Source organism: Pholis gunnellus, assembly GCF_910591455.1.
Source record: "Pholis gunnellus genome assembly, chromosome: 15".
Lineage (NCBI taxonomy): Eukaryota > Metazoa > Chordata > Actinopteri > Perciformes > Pholidae > Pholis > Pholis gunnellus.
The window spans coordinates 12840712-12858183 of NC_136542.1; the positions used below are offsets into that span (position 1 = coordinate 12840712).

The window sequence follows — 17472 nt, forward strand, 5'->3', positions numbered from 1 at the left end:
TGCTGATTGGCGGCATCTAGCTGCTCATTCGTTCAGCAGACCTGTTGGAGCCGGAGGGTCTGCTGCCTCGCACCGTGCACCTTCCTCCTTCAGTCCTCGGCTCGCCTGCAGTCTGTGGGCTGGGGTTGGTGCGGGGGTGGAACTGGAACTGGGGTTTGAAGCTGGCTGGCCCAAACAGTGGTGAGCCGCATCAAGCCTCAGCTCTGTGTGAGGTCTCATTATCAGATGCACCATGGGGGAGTGATTTCTGTTGATACTTAACAAGCAGCCACTTTTTTTGTGGTAATTGATGCTTATAAATAGAGGAATGTAGCAAATTGGCACTGAGCAGGGGAGCGGCAGCTCCATTGGCTCCATCACCACCTTCTTCTATATTCCCCAAAGGTTTGTCGTTCGGCGTGGGGAGCCTCTCAACCTCTTCTCCCTCCTCCTCTTCTACCTCCTCTGCCTCACTGGATTTTTTCGTAGAGGTTTTTTTGTGATGGCACCAGACCACACAGACGGCAGATTTTATGGCTTCCCTTTGACTCTCCATTATTCTGTCTATCTGAAAGGTGTTTGCTGTATTTCTTATGAATAGTTAATCCTGGGCATGGCAGCAGGGTATTTTGTTGAGAGAAATAGTCCAGTCTTTTTCACTTAATGGCTCAAAGAGTGCAGTTTGTGTTTAGTTTATTTTGGGCTCAGATTTGAAGTCAGTAAATCACTTGCTGAACTAAATGGAGAACGTTGTAAACACGAACAACACCCTGTTGCCCCAGTTGACCTCTCAGGTTTAAGTACGTACTCACTCTCAAGCTGGTCAGAATGTATACTAAACAGAACCTGAAAATGAGTAAAGTCAGGCATAGTCGCCGTGCTGAGACGCATGAATATGAATCCTTACAGTATGTGTATACATCCATATGTGTTTGTCCAATACAGTGTTATAAGACATTCTTGTAACACTGTGTCTCAGTTAGACAAGTTGGTGCACATGACCTTAGACGATGGGGCGTCCTGGCAATTATATACACTTAACAATGGTAACTGTGGTAAAGATGTGGTAAAGATCTATTCATTATGGTAGATTTATTCATATTTTAATGGCTTATCATGATACATGATACATGACAATTTGTCCAAAAGCCTTGTATTATTGGTTTCCACATGTGTTTTCATTTCCTCAGTTTAGATCGCACAGCTTGTAAGAATACGTCCAGTCTATCTAATAAGTAACTTAGAGCTGAGGCTGTGTAACACCATGCTGACACATTTCTTCACGTCGTACAAGGCCTGGCAGCATTACAATTTTCCCATTGGACTATTTAGTGCACAGGAGGAAATAAAGTAAATAAAACGCCACAGCAGGATAATTTATTCTCCCATTAGCTTTCCCCGAACATAATTCCCAGGGTAGTACGGAGCAGTACAGAGGTGCAGTCGCTACAGTGGTCATAAACAGATTTTTGCTGGCGAGTCAAGATATAGCTGATTCTGTCAGAGATGGAGAAGGGAGGAGGGAACCACCTGGATTTAGTGCTGAGCGGAGACTAGCTCTGCCATGTGCTGTGTGTACATTTCACAGAGCCCCCAGAGACAAGAGAATAAAGTGGTCGATGTAGGGAGGAGCACAATGTGAGTGCTTATTCATCAAGCATTCCCATTTAGCTTAACATGCTGGGATTAGTGGGATGTTTGGTTGAAGTGACTTGACTTAACATTGATTTTGTGAGTGAATACATACATCTTGTTAAGTGTGTGTAATGAAAATGACTGATTTAAATTGGTTTGATTTGAATGATCTGTTGAGGTTTTCGTCTCTGCCCACAGCTGACCAACCTGAACATGGCAAACAGGATGCTGAGCAGAGAGAGCGTCACACTGAACCCTAAAGAGCGGCATTCTGCTGCTCCAAGCCAAGGGCCAGTGAAAGCTGCTCACTCAGGAACAGATCTATGTAGCAGCACTAGGTGAGTCCAAAGACATGTGGCATGTGCCGAGAACTGTGGGGGGAAAAGGGCATTTCAAAAATACCTTTTCTGCAGTACAACTAGGGATGCACCAGTTTGATAGGCCGGATTTTCACTGGCGCTGATACTGCTTTTATCAAGCGGATCAGACATCGGATATGATGAAAAGGTGTCTTCTTCAACCAGTAAAACTCAGTGTTTCTATCATGAGTTCACTCAGTCAGGGTGGGCTGCTCACTCAGTTATTAGTGCAACAATCTCTAGCCTCATGTTATCCAATGGGCTTTGCACAGTGTGGTACAGCATCTTTAAGATGGGAGAATGGGAGCACTGGTATAGACTGTGTATAATCAGTATTTATTTACTTTTCCTCCCTATTATTTCACAGAGATTTTGCAGAACCTTGTTTCTAGTAAACGGCAAAGTGAATAGCGTGTTTTTGTAGCAGGAAACACAGCAACTTTGGGGAGCTTGGGGACACAGAATTAATTTGAAAATAAATTGTAAATAATCCGCGAATCCATCGAATAAAAGTCAGGGTATTTTTTGGTGTAAAAAATGAAAACTTGACTTTGCACTTCATATCAGAAAGAGAAAAGTTTCATTTCTTAAAGTCCAACTGAAATTATAAATTGTTCTTGTCTGCAACAGCATTCATAACTGCTCTGCAAGTCACTTCTCTTTTGTTCTCTTTTGAGACCTGAAATCAGATACCAAAGGGGGAAAATGTAATTTTATTTCATTAAATTTGACAAAATACATTTAAATAAATGTGATTTTAGATGGACTTTATTTTGTGGAAATTGCTACAGTACCTTCTCTATTCCTCCAGTTTTTCGTTGAGCACAAACCAAACCTCTGCTCCCTTATAAGTGCTCCATTGCTCCTTATGGTCAGATTTCACCATTGTGCCCAAGTGCACTACTTGGTCGCCCTCTCCTGAGGCGGCAGAGAAGGAACAGTGTGTTACAGTCTCAATGGGGTTCACTGCCAAGGAAAACAGCACATCTCTCCTCTGAGAGATGCTGCGCCGTTGGACACCAACACAGACATTGTAGTTTGAATAAACTGCCATTCTTGATTTTCAGAATATGTCATAAGGCCTAAAGAGTTCAAATACTATATGAGTTGCTTTTTTCATTCTTGTTTAAAAGACAGAGAAGCTTTAATCCCTTTGGACAAATCAATGTCCTGAGGATTGTCTGTGTAATCAACTTTACTCAAGTCTTTACTGTAGACACTTAGATTGTGGTTGCTTATTTGGTCACACTCAATAGAACCTAAATGCTTTTTTAATGGTCTCTGACAAATTTCTAGATTGAACATTGTTAGTCTTTGGAAAAGGATTGCGCAGCGCCAACACTCCTCTGGGCAGGTTAGTTCAATACGTGCCTGCAAATGGGCATTTTATTCTCTTTTTATTAGTGCTTTGTGGAGCTAAGTTACACCAGAATTGGCTGCTGAGTGTCGGGAGTGTGTGAAGCATGCTGGCAGCTTGAAACGTTGCGTTGGTGGGATGGAGGCAGTGGTGAGGGGGCAATGTCAACACCCACATAGTCTGTCTGCTCCAAGCTCTCGCCTCTGCAACCACTGACCCCCATTCCTCACCCCATATCTCACCCCTCTCCCATTGCTCTGAGGAGAGAAGGAAGGAAACCGAAGGACAGAATATGATCACACAGTCACGCTCTACGGTACCAGGCCAGGATAATAAAGCGGCTATTTGAAGGTGTAATTCATTGAGGGGTAAGCATACATGGTCACTCCGCGTTATTTTTGTCCTGATATGTGAGTGACAATGTCTCAGACAGCTTGGCCTTGATCTTAGACTCTGTTTTTCCAGTCCTGCCCTTCCTTATGTATCGAGCTGTCAGGGAATTCCAAGAATGTCTGCTGGCCTGTTCCCTTTTTTAAAATGTTTTTATTTCCACAAAAGAGATTTAATAGAATGTATAATTTTACGGATAGCTTCACGTAGCTTTTACATATGATACTGAGGAAACAGAAGTCACCCTTTGATCTCACATTTAACTTTAGAACTCTAGTGCTTTGATTGGATCATAAATGTCTTCTCTGAATGTCATTCCATTTAAATATTTTGGTTTTTCCGATACTGTTTTGGCACTTCATTCATCACGAAATACATTTAAGTTCAGCTTTGCATTTCAGCTTTTCACATTTCGGGTTAATAATTCATAGAAGGTGGAATATACAGTAGCTTCTGTTCCAAATCTCTCCAGAAAATACACAGCTGCCTTTATCTTCCCATTTGTCGCTGGCTTGCAATACAAAAGCTCTCTTGTACCCCAGTACTCCCAGCCCTTGGTTTTGGCGTTCACCTCTCATTGCAGTGAAATGTCTTTAATAAGATATTAGGATAAATTGCCTTGATTTCACCTCGGAGCTGTTTCTTATAACACAGAATTTCCTTTGTCCCTCCCCCCCCCCCCTACACTCGGGCCGATGGTTTGTGCCAAACATACTGAAACTGTTAGGCACACTGGCTCTTTAAGCAACCACAGGGGTGAAGTATGATGGGTTTCAAAGAGCAGCGCGGCTCTTTGAAGTGCCGCTGCCAGGATCTACCAGGTATGCTTCATCAGCACTATTAGAGCTGCTGCCTCACTGCAGTGTGCTGACAACCGGAGGGCTTTGAGCCATACTGCAGGTCTTCATGCATCCACAGTGAGCTGGGGGATCATTTCCGGTGTTGGACCTCCTGAAACGTTTATGATGACTTCCATTCAACGTACTTGTGAAATGATGTGCGCAGTATAAAACACTCAGACATTCTGACGACAGTCAAGGAGACAACCTCAAACGTAACAACCAGTTTGTTGTGTTTGGTTACTTCTACACATTTTTCATACAGAGTAGCATCTTACTTATGGCTGATTAATCTTAGTTTTGGGGTTTGGGTTTGAGTTTGGGATGAAGTGTATAGCATTTAGTCAGTAGCGGGTCATGGTTTGTCCTCTCCACTTGTATTAGTCATGTCATATAATGTGTCTTGAGCTGCATTAGCACCCTGGCCACGAAAAAAAATGCCTCCTTATTTTCTTCTCACTGTCCGTACAGATGACCGCAAACCTATTTCCTCTGCAGTGTTCGCTCCAGCACAGCTAGAACTGAGAAATACCACAACCCTGCTTATGCTGGGTATTTTTAGTTCTGTTCAATACTTTGTTAGATTGATGTTTGACTTGGTCGAATTTGGTAAGAACATACCATTCCAAAGGATTTTATGACAGGTCATTTGCTGAAGCAACAACCCAACTAATCAGAAAAGCTCGGGTGAAAATGTAAAACTTCTTCGATGGAGGTTGGTTTGATGTCTCTCTTCCTTAAATTTCAAAGAAGAGACGTATTCATTCGCAATTATTGGAGCCAGATGTGGTAATAGCAGGGAGAGCCCTTAAGGTAAGAGAGAGAGAGATTCCAGTGAATGGAGGGATTGAGGCAGCAGATATACACACCTCTACAGCAGTACACGTGTCACCTAATTTTTGCAGTGTTGTCAAATGTGTGAAACTCAGGTTGCTAATATATCAGGACTGAGTTGCACCAGTTTTTGTGGTTACTACTAGTTTTAAACTAGCAATTTACTAAACCACGTTCACCGTTAAACTACCATTAAACTGTGTTTGTGTAAAGTGGTTGCAAGGACACATTTGTAGCGCCATCATCCAGTCAAAAGTAATCAGCTATGTAAACAGGAAGTCACTGCAGCATCACCAGCTGTAACATCATTTCCGAATACAACAGTTCTTAAGGGCCAAGCGATATGTTAAAGGTTGCTTCCCATCATTTTGTAAATGTAGGTTATATTTGAAAGCGCACATGAAAAGAATAAGGTGTTTTCTTGAGTTTCTAAATGTTCTTTAAATCTAGAATGTCAGTGTCATCTTTATCAATCATGTCCTTTACAGTATCAGGCACCTTTGCCTTTCAGTTCCCCCCTGAGCTCCTTTGAGAGTAAAACCTTGAACTGGTCAGTTTACATCAGTCCACGTTCCAGATGTCAGGATATTCTAGGTTTTAGTCAACCCATTTTTTGTAACAGACCACTGGTGGTTTCAGGATCTTATATTGCTCACCACTGCGTTAACTAAAGCATCAGCACACATGTCTAGACTGCTGAAACAACAAATGCCCAGATACAGATCTTTTTTTAATTTATTTTTAAAGACAGTTCTGTTAAGTGTCATGTTGTTGCAATGAAACAAGGCAAACAACTGAGTAATGGCTGGAAATACCCTCACACTCTTGAGGCAGCTGATGTGTACACTGACCAGGCAGGGCTTTGAGATACTGTGGCATGATGTCACCCCAGACCGTCCATTTTCCCACATTCACACATAGTTAGATTGATGCCGCACATGTGCTTAACTTGCACTGCTGTGTTGTTCGACAGTAAGTCATATCGGCATATTAAGAGATGGATGCACAGCGGGGAGTAAGCTGACACCAGCGAGCAGCAGTCCAGCAGGGAGGGAGCTCCCAGGTCGTTGGAGCCCCACGCACACACATGTGCTGTACCAGTGATGAGAAACTCAGCTGTAAAACTGCTCTTCTCTGCTGCCTTTCCTTGCATTGCTGCTTTTAAATTAATGGTGATTCTGTTGTATGTTTCCCGTGGTGTTGTGTTGACACTCCCTGTCTGAAAAGACTCCTCCTCGGGGGCCCTTCTGCAACATTGTAGTCGTGGAAAGCAAATGCTCTTGACCGGAGGAATAGTCTGTTTAAGACCATATGCTAATAAACTGGTAGCGCTGAAGGTCCCTGTGGTCCAGTGTGCAAACTGCAGCCAAGCAAAAGGAAATGACTGTTGTAAACAAAGAGCGAGTTTTTGTTTTGTCTCCTGGCGTTAGGAGAATCTCTGGCCTTGCAGGGTTCACAGACGAGCCTTTGTTTCCAGAAGCTAAAAAACATTGACTTGGCCCATGGTCGCACCAGTTGTTTTTGCAATATCTGTCCCATTATGTTCACATGAGTTTAAGGTGCCTTGTGTCACACAGGACAGGAATATGTTTCCACTCGAGCGACACAAGATTATTTTCCCACAGTGTGTATTGTTCAAGATTAATTGAATTCTAAATTTAGATGGGCTCTAAAAATATAGCAGCTATTGTGATCTTAAGTCTACAGTGTTTCCTTTTACTCTAGACCAATGGACAAATGTTATTGCATGTAATGGGAGGAATTTCCATGGATTTCTTTTGTGATTATGACCCCCAGGGATCCCATTTCTTCAACTGTACTTGTATCTTTCTCCGTTTTCCGTTTGCTCTTTGTGGCACTTTTTGTTTGCGCACAGCAGACTCAACGTAGACTCAATCTAAGCATGTCTGAAGGGGAGGCTCGCCTCATTGCTTTAACAGGGGCCAAAAATGGAGAAAAAAAACAGCTGAAACAGGCTTAGCTTTAATGACAGATAATCCAGTTACAAACTTGTGCAACTCGTCAAAAGGTTTGCTTTCCAGGTTGTGGCTTTGTGATGTAAATGGGACGTGAAGCTCGGGGAGCACTGAGGCAAAGAGGAAAGGTTTTTAGGTCAGCCTGTGTTTGCCACAGCCTTGCCCTCTGACTCTGACTCTGATCTGCACACTTTGACTTGAGGCTTCTGTGGGCCCAGCAGCCACCGACTGGGACTCCGTCAGCTGTCTTGTCTTTTTTTGCAACTCAACATGTGGAGGGAAATGGGTCAGCTAATTAGGTACTGCAACATCTATGCTTTGGTTGGATGGTAACATAACTGACAAGGAGAAGATGGTAGCAAATACTGTGGTTATTATGGCTTACTGTTGAGTCATTGCAGCTTGCACCATCTTGCAATTTTGCAGGTAATTATTAGCTATTAAGATGGGTTAGTTGTACGTCAGTAGTAGCTTAATTTGACTTTTGTATGTCATTATTTTAACATTATGCTGCACTACTTGTCAATATATGCTTATATATTGTATTTCGTCACCTCTTCCATGGCGGTCTTGATCTTTTGTTACTCCTGATCACTTCTGATTGTTAAAAAATTCCGAGGACCACCTTCCCAAATAGATAAGAAAAATCGATATGCTAATTACCTCACCCATCACTGCCTGCCATTTTTAATCAAATAAATGTATTCAGGTTCATGTTTGCTCACCACACACTTTGGAGCTTATACTGGTGCACATTTGTCTCTTGCTGCTGATGTGTCGATATTCACATTTAACTGTTCATAGAAATCATGCGTTTTAATTTTAAGTTTGTTTTATTAATCTTTAATACCCTTTTCTTTTCCACCACGAGGTGAAACCTTCATACTGTAGATGTTCAATTTCTATTCGAGTGCAAATGAGTAACATTGAATCTGAAGCAAAAGTCAGTGTATGTTTTTTCTTCTGTTTATTCTTTTTGTTAATTCTGATTCTTTCAACTTTTTCTTTCAACTTTTCACTCTCCATTTGTGCTCTCCAACTCACAGGCCACTGAAGCATGAGGAGGGTCTCTGGGATGGTCAGATGCAGAGTGCCTATAGCTTTGTGACGGGGGTGAACCCCCAGCAGCGCTACCAGCCCACCCAAGAGAGCTACCAGCTTCAGTTTGCTATACAGAAACTGCAACAGCAAAGACTTCAGTCTCGACAATTTCTGGACCAAGGCCATTGCAGACACCAGGTATATAAGAGCGTTTGGTTTGTTTCCCCCCCAGTATTTCATCTCAACAGCATCACGTTACTGGGATCTGTTGTCAATTCTATTTGTTCCCTCAAAACACGCCGACCTTGTTTGTTTTGTTGAATTAGGATTGAGCAAAAGAGTTGAGAAATGAGTTGTTCGGCTTCTTTTATTTTAGTTTGATGCTTTACTTAAGCAACTTTTTGGAATGGAAGGAAACAGAATGTGTTTGAGAACTATCGAGCTATAGTTCAGGAAAACTCATATTTGTGTCTGTGCAAAATATTCCCTTACCGAAGCACTGCGCCCGCCAAAGTAGTGCAAAATACACCCACGTCAAGGGCAAAGCTTTCATGTTAGCATTTTCAAAGCTATTCTGAGATTCTCTTTCCAAACCACTTTAAAAAATGGTGTTCGGTGGGAATATCCTCCTCAACAGAAGCTCATTCCTGGAGAGCCAAACATGACTCCTCACTCTAAGATTACATTGTTTGGCTGATTGACTCTGCTAGGTTTACATTGGAAGGTGAGTAATCAAGGAATGCTGCCCAGGAGGGCACCAGAGAGGGCCCGGTACAGAGTCCGTTATGAGTTATGAGTTTTTACAGTACATATCAGATTTGAGCTCCATTTGTATTCCAATTACAACACAAATACAATTTTGGGATATGACTTTCTCAGCAGCAGTAATGTACCAAACAAAAAGCATTTAAGTCATGCCTGACGAGCTGTGACGGATGTGATTTAGCTGTTTTTAGAGGGAGATTAGAAAGGTAAAGAGGTCATGGTCATTTTGCCGCAGCATAATTTTAATGTTTAGAGAAAAAAAGACAGCCACCCTGTTTTTTTTGTACAGTTGCTTTGAAAGAGGCTCTTAAAGGGAAGAGTGTATTCATTTTCAAGAGGATTTTGTATTCATCTATGGATGAATAGAAATGGAGACAGGAGAGTGTCATGGGACATGCAATGCCTTTCCTCTGTTCCACTCCCCTTCTCATTTCGTCTCATAGTCTGAACACAGTTGACCAAATTTCCTTTATACTCCTGCATGTGGTCTTTATAACAGAGCCATCCTGTTGTTCAACCCTCACAAACTGAGCTCATAGGAAGGCCGACTCTGGATATAATTGTCTCACCATCAAATCAGACATCCCTCTTTTAAAACCCTCGTCATTCCTCCCAGTTCGTTCCACCCACATGGGTCTCTCTTTCAGTCTGACCTACCAATGTGTATCCTTGATCGGTCCAGGAATTAGTACGTAACGTCCCTGAATTCCCCATTGCTGTTTTTTCTGGCTTCCTGGTAAAATGATTTGATTATTTAGGGTTGATTGAAGACACAAAGGAAGTGCTTCACCTAGTGCGAGTGCCCGAATGTGCCCGAATGTGTGAGCGTGTGCTTCTGTGAGATGACAAAGAGACAGGGGGGCTGTTCCGGCGCTCCAGTCCACGTTCCGGCTACTGGGTGCAGACTGCGCGGCTCCTCCACAGGCTTGGCTCCGAGCCACCTGGCAGCCAAAGAAAGGTGGCCTTCCTGGTCCCGCTCAAACTGAATTGCGACCGTAGGTCTCGCAACCTGGAAACTCAGCTTCTCATTTATCAACACACAAATTACATCAGATATTCCCTGTCACACTGCCGGCCCTTTGAACGGCTGCACTGTGAGGCTGGAAAACCATTAGCCTGTTAGATAGCCGTATATAAAGCTGCAGAGAAAATAGCATTGACGTGCGATGTGGAAGGAATGTATGCAAAGCATTCACCAGCAAGGACGAAGTGAAATGTAGCTCTGAATTATTATGTCAAAAAGAAAACGGCATTTTCCCCCTTCCCAAGGCTTTAAGGAGATCGTATAAACAAATAAATAATGTGAAGAATTTGCTTTTTAGTGCTGCCAACTGCAAAAAAAAATGGTCTTGTTTTGATACTGGATTGCATTTCATTTATATCTGCACTAATTCATGTCAAGCACTTTGATATTTCACCTTAATGACCAGAGAACACATTTTTTCCCCATGACTAACCCGTTCTAAATGTGATTGCTCTTCCTGCTCCTCTTTTGGAATTGGGTCACCTATACATTGAGAATAACCTGATTCAAAACTGATCTTTGAATTTTAAAATAATTTGGATTATGCATGATCTCATACCTTTGCCATTCTCAAAAGCCAATAGGGTATTTGTATTGCCCTGTTGCTAAGTACTTTAACTTAGATCGAAATGGAAACATTTTAATGATTCAATGTATCTGTTTAAAATAGTTAATTCTTAAAAATGAAACATATTTTGTCAATTTTTTACATTCCCCTAATAATGCTTTAGGAGATTATAGTAATTAAAGTTATATGCACTTAAATTCCGGCTAGAATCGTGGCGGTGATTTTCCTTGTCTTTCATCTGACACCTGACCTTTAATAAAGACTCCATAGCCGGCAATTTTAAGAAGTTTGTTCTGAGCAAATTAACTTTTTGAACCCATCAAGAATACAGATCAGTTTACAATCAAACACAGATTTATGTCATTTGGCATTTATTTATTTAGTTCCATACATTAAAAGGAGTAACGACCCTAGGATTGATCCTTGTGGGACACCACGTTTGTCAGCTCCCAGATCTTTAATATCTTACCTTTTAAATTAAATATATTAATAAGAAATCTAGAAAGATGTTGTTAGGAAACGTCTTACTGTGAAAATCTTTTAGGGACTAAGCTCTAATGGTGCTCAGAGCCACATTGCTAGTGTAGACTTTTTGTTCATGGCATCTCAATTGTTGTAAGCTGTGTTTTAAAAACAACTCTCACATCCACAGAGGTAAGTAACAACCACGATGTTTTGGGATCACTTCAGGAATTCATCTAGCTCCGGCAACTTTGGTCCAAAGGCATTTGCTGGCCTGCAATCTGTATCAACAAACTTTCAAGCAGGACGTTAGGTGCTCCAAGCAATGCTTTGTCCCATTGTGATAACTAATGGTTGATCAAAGAGTAGTCATTGTTAGTCGCTGCTCTTACAGCGCTGACAGCCTTATAATGCCTCTCCTTAAACTTCAATTGTAAACTGAGTTGATAAAAGTACATCCAGTGCCTCAATGATACTAACCTTAAATAACTGTTTTTGTTTCTTAGGCTCAATTTCCAGCCCAGACGAGTACTCAACACGCTCAGGCTCCCAAAAACTCATCCGGCTGCCCTCCGTCCAGCTTTCATGTTCGGTCCAATCACAGTCACAGCCACAGCCAGATTCAAACCTGCGTTAGTCCTGTTCTTACCCCAAAGCCACCCAGCACTGCCAGAGAGGGACAGATCAGGAAAACAGCGTCAAAGCGTCTCATCAAGTAAGACCAGCCTACCAGCTGAATGCATTTAGTCCTGATTCCCTTCTTCCTGACTCCTGATGATACTTAAATCCAGTATAGCTGAGAGCTGAACAAAGTCACCAGGTCATTTTTAGCCCATTCAGCGATTGCGGTGGGTTGGTATTGATTGGACCGCTGCTTGTGGATTGAGACAAAGCGCATGGCATGGGTGAGTTCAAGGGGATAGGGCTCATGCTAATGAGAGTTATATGTGAGTGCTCCCAGTCTTTTGGCCGCAGGGTGTATCTGCCTGTGTCGCGTAAACCACCTGATTTCTGCCTGAACCGTAAACAGAACTTGGTTAAGTGGAAGGGCCCCGGGCTCCGAGCGCCGTTTAATTCCTGTTTGGTTTGGAGATAAGCTGAAGAGCACAGGATTGAAAATAAAAGGAAAGGAGGGAAATAGGGCTGAACTGCCAGCTCTTTCCCTCGCTTACTTTATGACTTTATTACTGCAACATCTGGCCAAATTACACAACAACAGCAAACCTTTGTGATCAGTGTTAGCAGTCGCAGTGGTAAAGGGCTCTTTACACTCCTCTAATGTGTAAGACAAAAGGACACAAAACTCTCCATTTCTCTGTTTGACTTAATTCATTTATTGACACTTTGCAGGTCTCCTGATCATCTAAGCAGTAGAGCTTGAGAGCAGCAGGTAGCACTGAGCAAAGCCCTCGCACTGCTGACGTGTTACATTCAGCCATCTTACTCGACTGGACAAACGGTAGATGGCAAGCGAAGAGTTAAGAGGGCAGGGGTGCAGCGCAGGGGTTGCAGAATTGGTTAGGGGCAGCCGGGTAGGTGCTGTGTTTGCTCCTGTGTGTGTATGTCTTCCTGGCAGTTGCTGTGTTTACCCTCTGCATGTGGAATTCCAGAGCCCCCTCACACTCTCCTCTGTCCTGCATTTTTGTGGTCGACCAGTGTGACAGGGGAGAGTGTGGGAAAAACGGAAGCTTCAGGACCAAAAATGCACCGATGGAAACAATGAAAAAAAAAAAAAAAGAATAAAGAGAGGGGGGAAAGAAAGAACGACAGCGAAAAGTGAACTCGATCCAGGAGAAAGGAGATGATTGTTTGCAGAAAATAGGGGGATAATAAGTTGCTTCCCTTTATTTCCAGTGCTCATTTTAGGGGCAACTCAATACCTCTGCTATTGAGGCACATCTGAAATGCATTCCAGTGTAGACCTAAGCTCCTCCAACTTATAATAGAATCACTCTGCTGGGTGTATTCAAACAGTTCAAGGTTATCCAGCTCTCCAAACACCTTCCTCTAGCCAGCTGTTCAGCTGTAAAACTGTTGCTCGATACAAATTTACCAGCACTGGCCTCGCCGGAGTCTCCCATGAGTAATACACCGCTGATGATCACTGACAGCCTTTAGTTAAATCTATTTATCAGAATCACATTTGGTTTTTGGTACTTGTTTAGGACAGGAAGTGGACTGAAGTCAATGCAGCAGAATGATTTCCTCTGTTTGGAGAGAAAATCCTGCACTCGTGCTATCCAATCCATTTCCTTCAGAATCTGCTGGCTTGTGTCCAGCGATTGAACGGAGTGATTAGTCAGCATTCAGTTTTAATTGAAGACCAAAAATGCTGAGTCGACTCGCAATGCCTTTTTTAATTTTCAAGCTCAACTGCCGTGCATCACACTTGCTTGAAGCGAATGTGCTTCGTGTTGGTATCTACTCAGCGGGGCAGGGCTCTCTGGTCTATCAACATACCACAACCGCCAGCTCAAGGGGCTGCAAGGCCTCAAAGTGGTATGACTTCAGTGAAGGCTTTGAAAGGAGCAATTTGTAACGCAAATAAATGAGCCTGTTTGGTATTTTGTTTGCAAGGTTTGGCTAGACGCAGCTGTAACTACGGAAACCCGGGCTGTCGTGTGGCATTACTAATAGGGTGACAATTACAGCACCGCCATTAATGTCAGCCCCGCTGCTGCTTTCGCTCCCTATTAATCAGCCACAACAGTAGTTATTTTCACGGGATACTGTATACACACAGAAGCTGCCAAACGTGTGTTTATGGTTAAACTTTATCCCCTTTGGTCAACCTGAATAACATTAAGACATGCTTGTTACCCGAATGCACATCAGCTATGTTTACACAAGGACTCCATGCTCTCTATGAGTAGTGTGAAATATTCTTTTACTTTAGGTTTATATTTCGTCCGTGCGTATACTGCAAATTCAGATTTTGTCCTCACCTCCAGTGTTTCTGGCTGCTGCCTGACTCTTGACGTGACCGAGTGAGAGACTGTTGACAAAGAGAGTGATGTGAAAAACCCCAGAGGTCAAGTTTTTTTTTTTCCCCCCCTCTTTCAATATGAAAGGGGTTGCTTCCTGTCGAGGTATGCCACGCTTAAAGTGGGCCAGTTCTATTTGTGGTTGTGTAATGGTATGAAAGAACAACTGTGCAGTCCCTTACAAGGAGGCAGTGTGTACCCTCATTACCTTGTTAATGCTCCTTTGGCGAGCTGCTGTTAAGGGGCGAGAGGTTAATGCCAGCTCAGCTTTATTTATTGTTCCCCCTAAAAAAATGCTTAGCAGATTGAATGTATAAGGTTACAGTCATGTCTGCTCCTGCTCTATGCTTCACCGGTTCATATAATGGTTTATTCTTTGAAAACACTGTATTTGCTGTCTGATTATTTAAATTTAAAAAAGCCTATATAGTTCCCTGACTATGATCTCCAGACTCCTGTATCCCTGTGAGATACATATACACTACTGTACTGACTATATTCAGCTTATAAGCAACACTGTGTATACACCTTCTGTGTCTATAGCCATTGCCCTCAGGTGCACATAGTCAGCAATCACCACAACAATCTTGTGAAAATCACATCACCCAGGACAAGGAGCCGGAATTTGGCCCCTTCTTGTCACAATAGCTCATGAGAAGCACTCAGCAAACACTTCACTCCCACCAGCATCCAATGGCTGCACACACACACACACACACACACACACACACACACACACACAGACTATTTGAAACTGACTCCACTTCTCTGGAGTTGCCACAAACAGTTTTCAGCTGTTATTTATTTAATTGGATATTGAGCTCTAAGGGGGAGAGTACACTGGGGTGAATCCAGAGCTTTGACCTGGGCTGTGGAGATACACAGATGACAGTTCGTCGTCGTATGTATAGCACCTCGGGGAATGATCTTATTGCTCATCACTGACACTTATCGTCTCTTTATTAACAGGCAGACGTCCGCAGAGAGTTCAGCCAGTGGAAGCTTGCCCAGCGGCCAGCATGTGGTCTACGAAGCCATCTGTGGTAAAACAGGTGGGTCTGATGCTGCAGTCCTACACACGCTTGGTACCGAGCTGTAACTTGGCCTGTTGGTGCTGCAGTCCTCTGGCAGGGGGGGGGGGGAGTTATGCCCTTTCTATGCCAGTGTCCGTGATTACAGCCAGGCATAGTGGACATTCCCCATGGAGGACTGATAAACACCACTGGATATTTTTAGCCAGCTCCTGCCTGCACACTGGTGTGTAGCATATGTAAATGTAGTCTGCACACTGTAAAAGATGACTATATTGTCATAATGATAAATAAAGTACCAACTTTAATGACAACCTTGTTGGAATAGTACAAGTGAGGTTTTATTGGCTATTGTATCATATGACTTGTGTCATAACCCTCTTTTAAGTTGATGAGAGAAGCAGCCAGATCTGAATGGCCATAAACAAACTCTCCAGTGCTGTAATTTGCCATTTGATCATATTTTTTTTTTTTTTTTTTAAGAGTAGAGGTCAGATTACTGCCGAAAGATAAAGAGGCATAGCAGTGATGACATCTTTCTTTTGTAATGAGATCCAGTGATGGGAACAGTTCGAGCATTCCCATCTGTTGGTCATTCCGACGCAGTCGTAATCACTGTCTGTCCGCCAAAAGTGCCGTCCGGTTGTACCCCAGAAATCACAGTGAGAGAATGAAAAATCTAGCTCAGTCTTTTGCTAAGTGTATTATGAGTAATGCACTGCAATTGTGGTTGCATGCACTCACGTGTGCTCTGTCATCCTGCCCTATTTCCACAACTCTTTCCATCCTGAGCGAAGTGTTGAGCTTATTGCAGTAACAGTGATATTAAGCAGTTTGCGCTGATGCACACATCTGTTTGCCTGATCAAGAGCTTTTTTTTTTCCATAGACCTACTATACATTAGCATTAGCAAATCATACCAGTCGTCACATCACGTGTGCGACCCAGAAATCAGCTTGTCGGAAAAACACAGTAGCTGTGCACCACCCAGTACCCCCCCCCCCCCCCCCCCCCCCCCCCCCCCAAAAAAAAAATAAAATTCAGTGCGTGTGTCTTTGACCAGAACACTTCTTTTCATTCTTCGTCTTCCCCCCAAACTATGGAGGCTGGCTTAAGTTAACAAACATCTTATAAACTCATCAATTACTGTAACCGGATCCGTTGGGAGAAGCTTCTGAATTTCATGAATGCATTTTTTCCGTCGTTCAGGGCTTAAAGGGTTGGGGAGATGCTTCGCTCTCAACAAAAAAAAAAAAAAAAAGAAATTCCCAGTACCGAAACCAGCTAGCAAGGCAGGTTAAACCGTGCTTTTAGAATGGGACTGGGAGTTGAACAGAGACTCAGTGGGGTGTGTTGGAGGGGGGGGGGAGGGTGTTATTGTGGAGCTTAGGAGTGCGTCAGGTCTTTCTGCCTGCCCAGTGTACCTTTGTAGCGAGATGACTGAGCTCCCCTGATTGACTCTGACAGGGAGTTAGAGCGGGTCCAAACGGAGAGCATTCTCTATGATCAGCTGTCAACCGCCATTAATCACACCCTCCCTTTATCTCTCTCTCTCTTGTGCGCTCTCTTAATCTCTTCCTCTCTTTGCTCATACAGCTCTCCCTTTATCCTCTGAAAACTGTTCCTGCTCTCTCACCCCCGTTCCCCCTTTTCCCTTCCCCACTTCTTCTGTGTTCATTTTTGACATGAGATGAAGGGTGGGTTTTGATGAGGACCTATCATAGCTTACAAACCTAGATTATATCGACCACATGTGTTTTACAATGCTTCCCTTGAAGTTCTCATGGCTCCACAGCTGGTGACGGGGGAGATTTATTGCTTTCAGTTTAAGAAGGAAATGAATGCTGCACTTGTGCCATTTTAATGGGAGTCTGATCATGTCAGGACGGATAGCTTAGGCCTCTCTCTATCAAAATAAGACTGTGTGGTGCCCTGTTGAGAAAGGAAGGTAGTTATTGGCCGTCATCCACTTTTCATATGTATTATGTAAGTTGTTGGATGTTTGATTCGAAGCGATACAGTTGAATATTTATGGGAGGTGGCTGATTATACTGATTTATACTGAACCACTTGTTAGACCGACTGTTGACACCATTTCTTCCGTCATTTTTAGTTCCGAGTGCCATTTGGAGAGGGACACGCTAGAGACAATATTGTCCCTTTATCTGTTCTTTTGCCGAGCCGGAGGAAGCTGCTTCCAAGCGGTCATGTCATCGGATTGGAAGTCA

At 43.0% G+C, this 17472-nt stretch overlaps 1 protein-coding gene across 1 annotated transcript in view; it reads left to right on the forward strand.

Annotated features, from left to right (window-relative positions):
• Positions 1-17472, forward strand: part of ttll5 (tubulin tyrosine ligase-like family, member 5) — a gene marked incomplete at its 5' end in the record, with an annotated part of 41815 nt that overhangs the window by 23832 nt on the left and 511 nt on the right. The window contains 4 exons of the mRNA XM_079175141.1: positions 1813-1952; positions 8416-8608; positions 11736-11944; positions 15183-15265. Coding sequence (XP_079031267.1) covers positions 1813-1952; positions 8416-8608; positions 11736-11944; positions 15183-15265 — 625 coding nt within the window. The remainder of the gene's footprint in view (positions 1-1812; positions 1953-8415; positions 8609-11735; positions 11945-15182; positions 15266-17472) is intronic.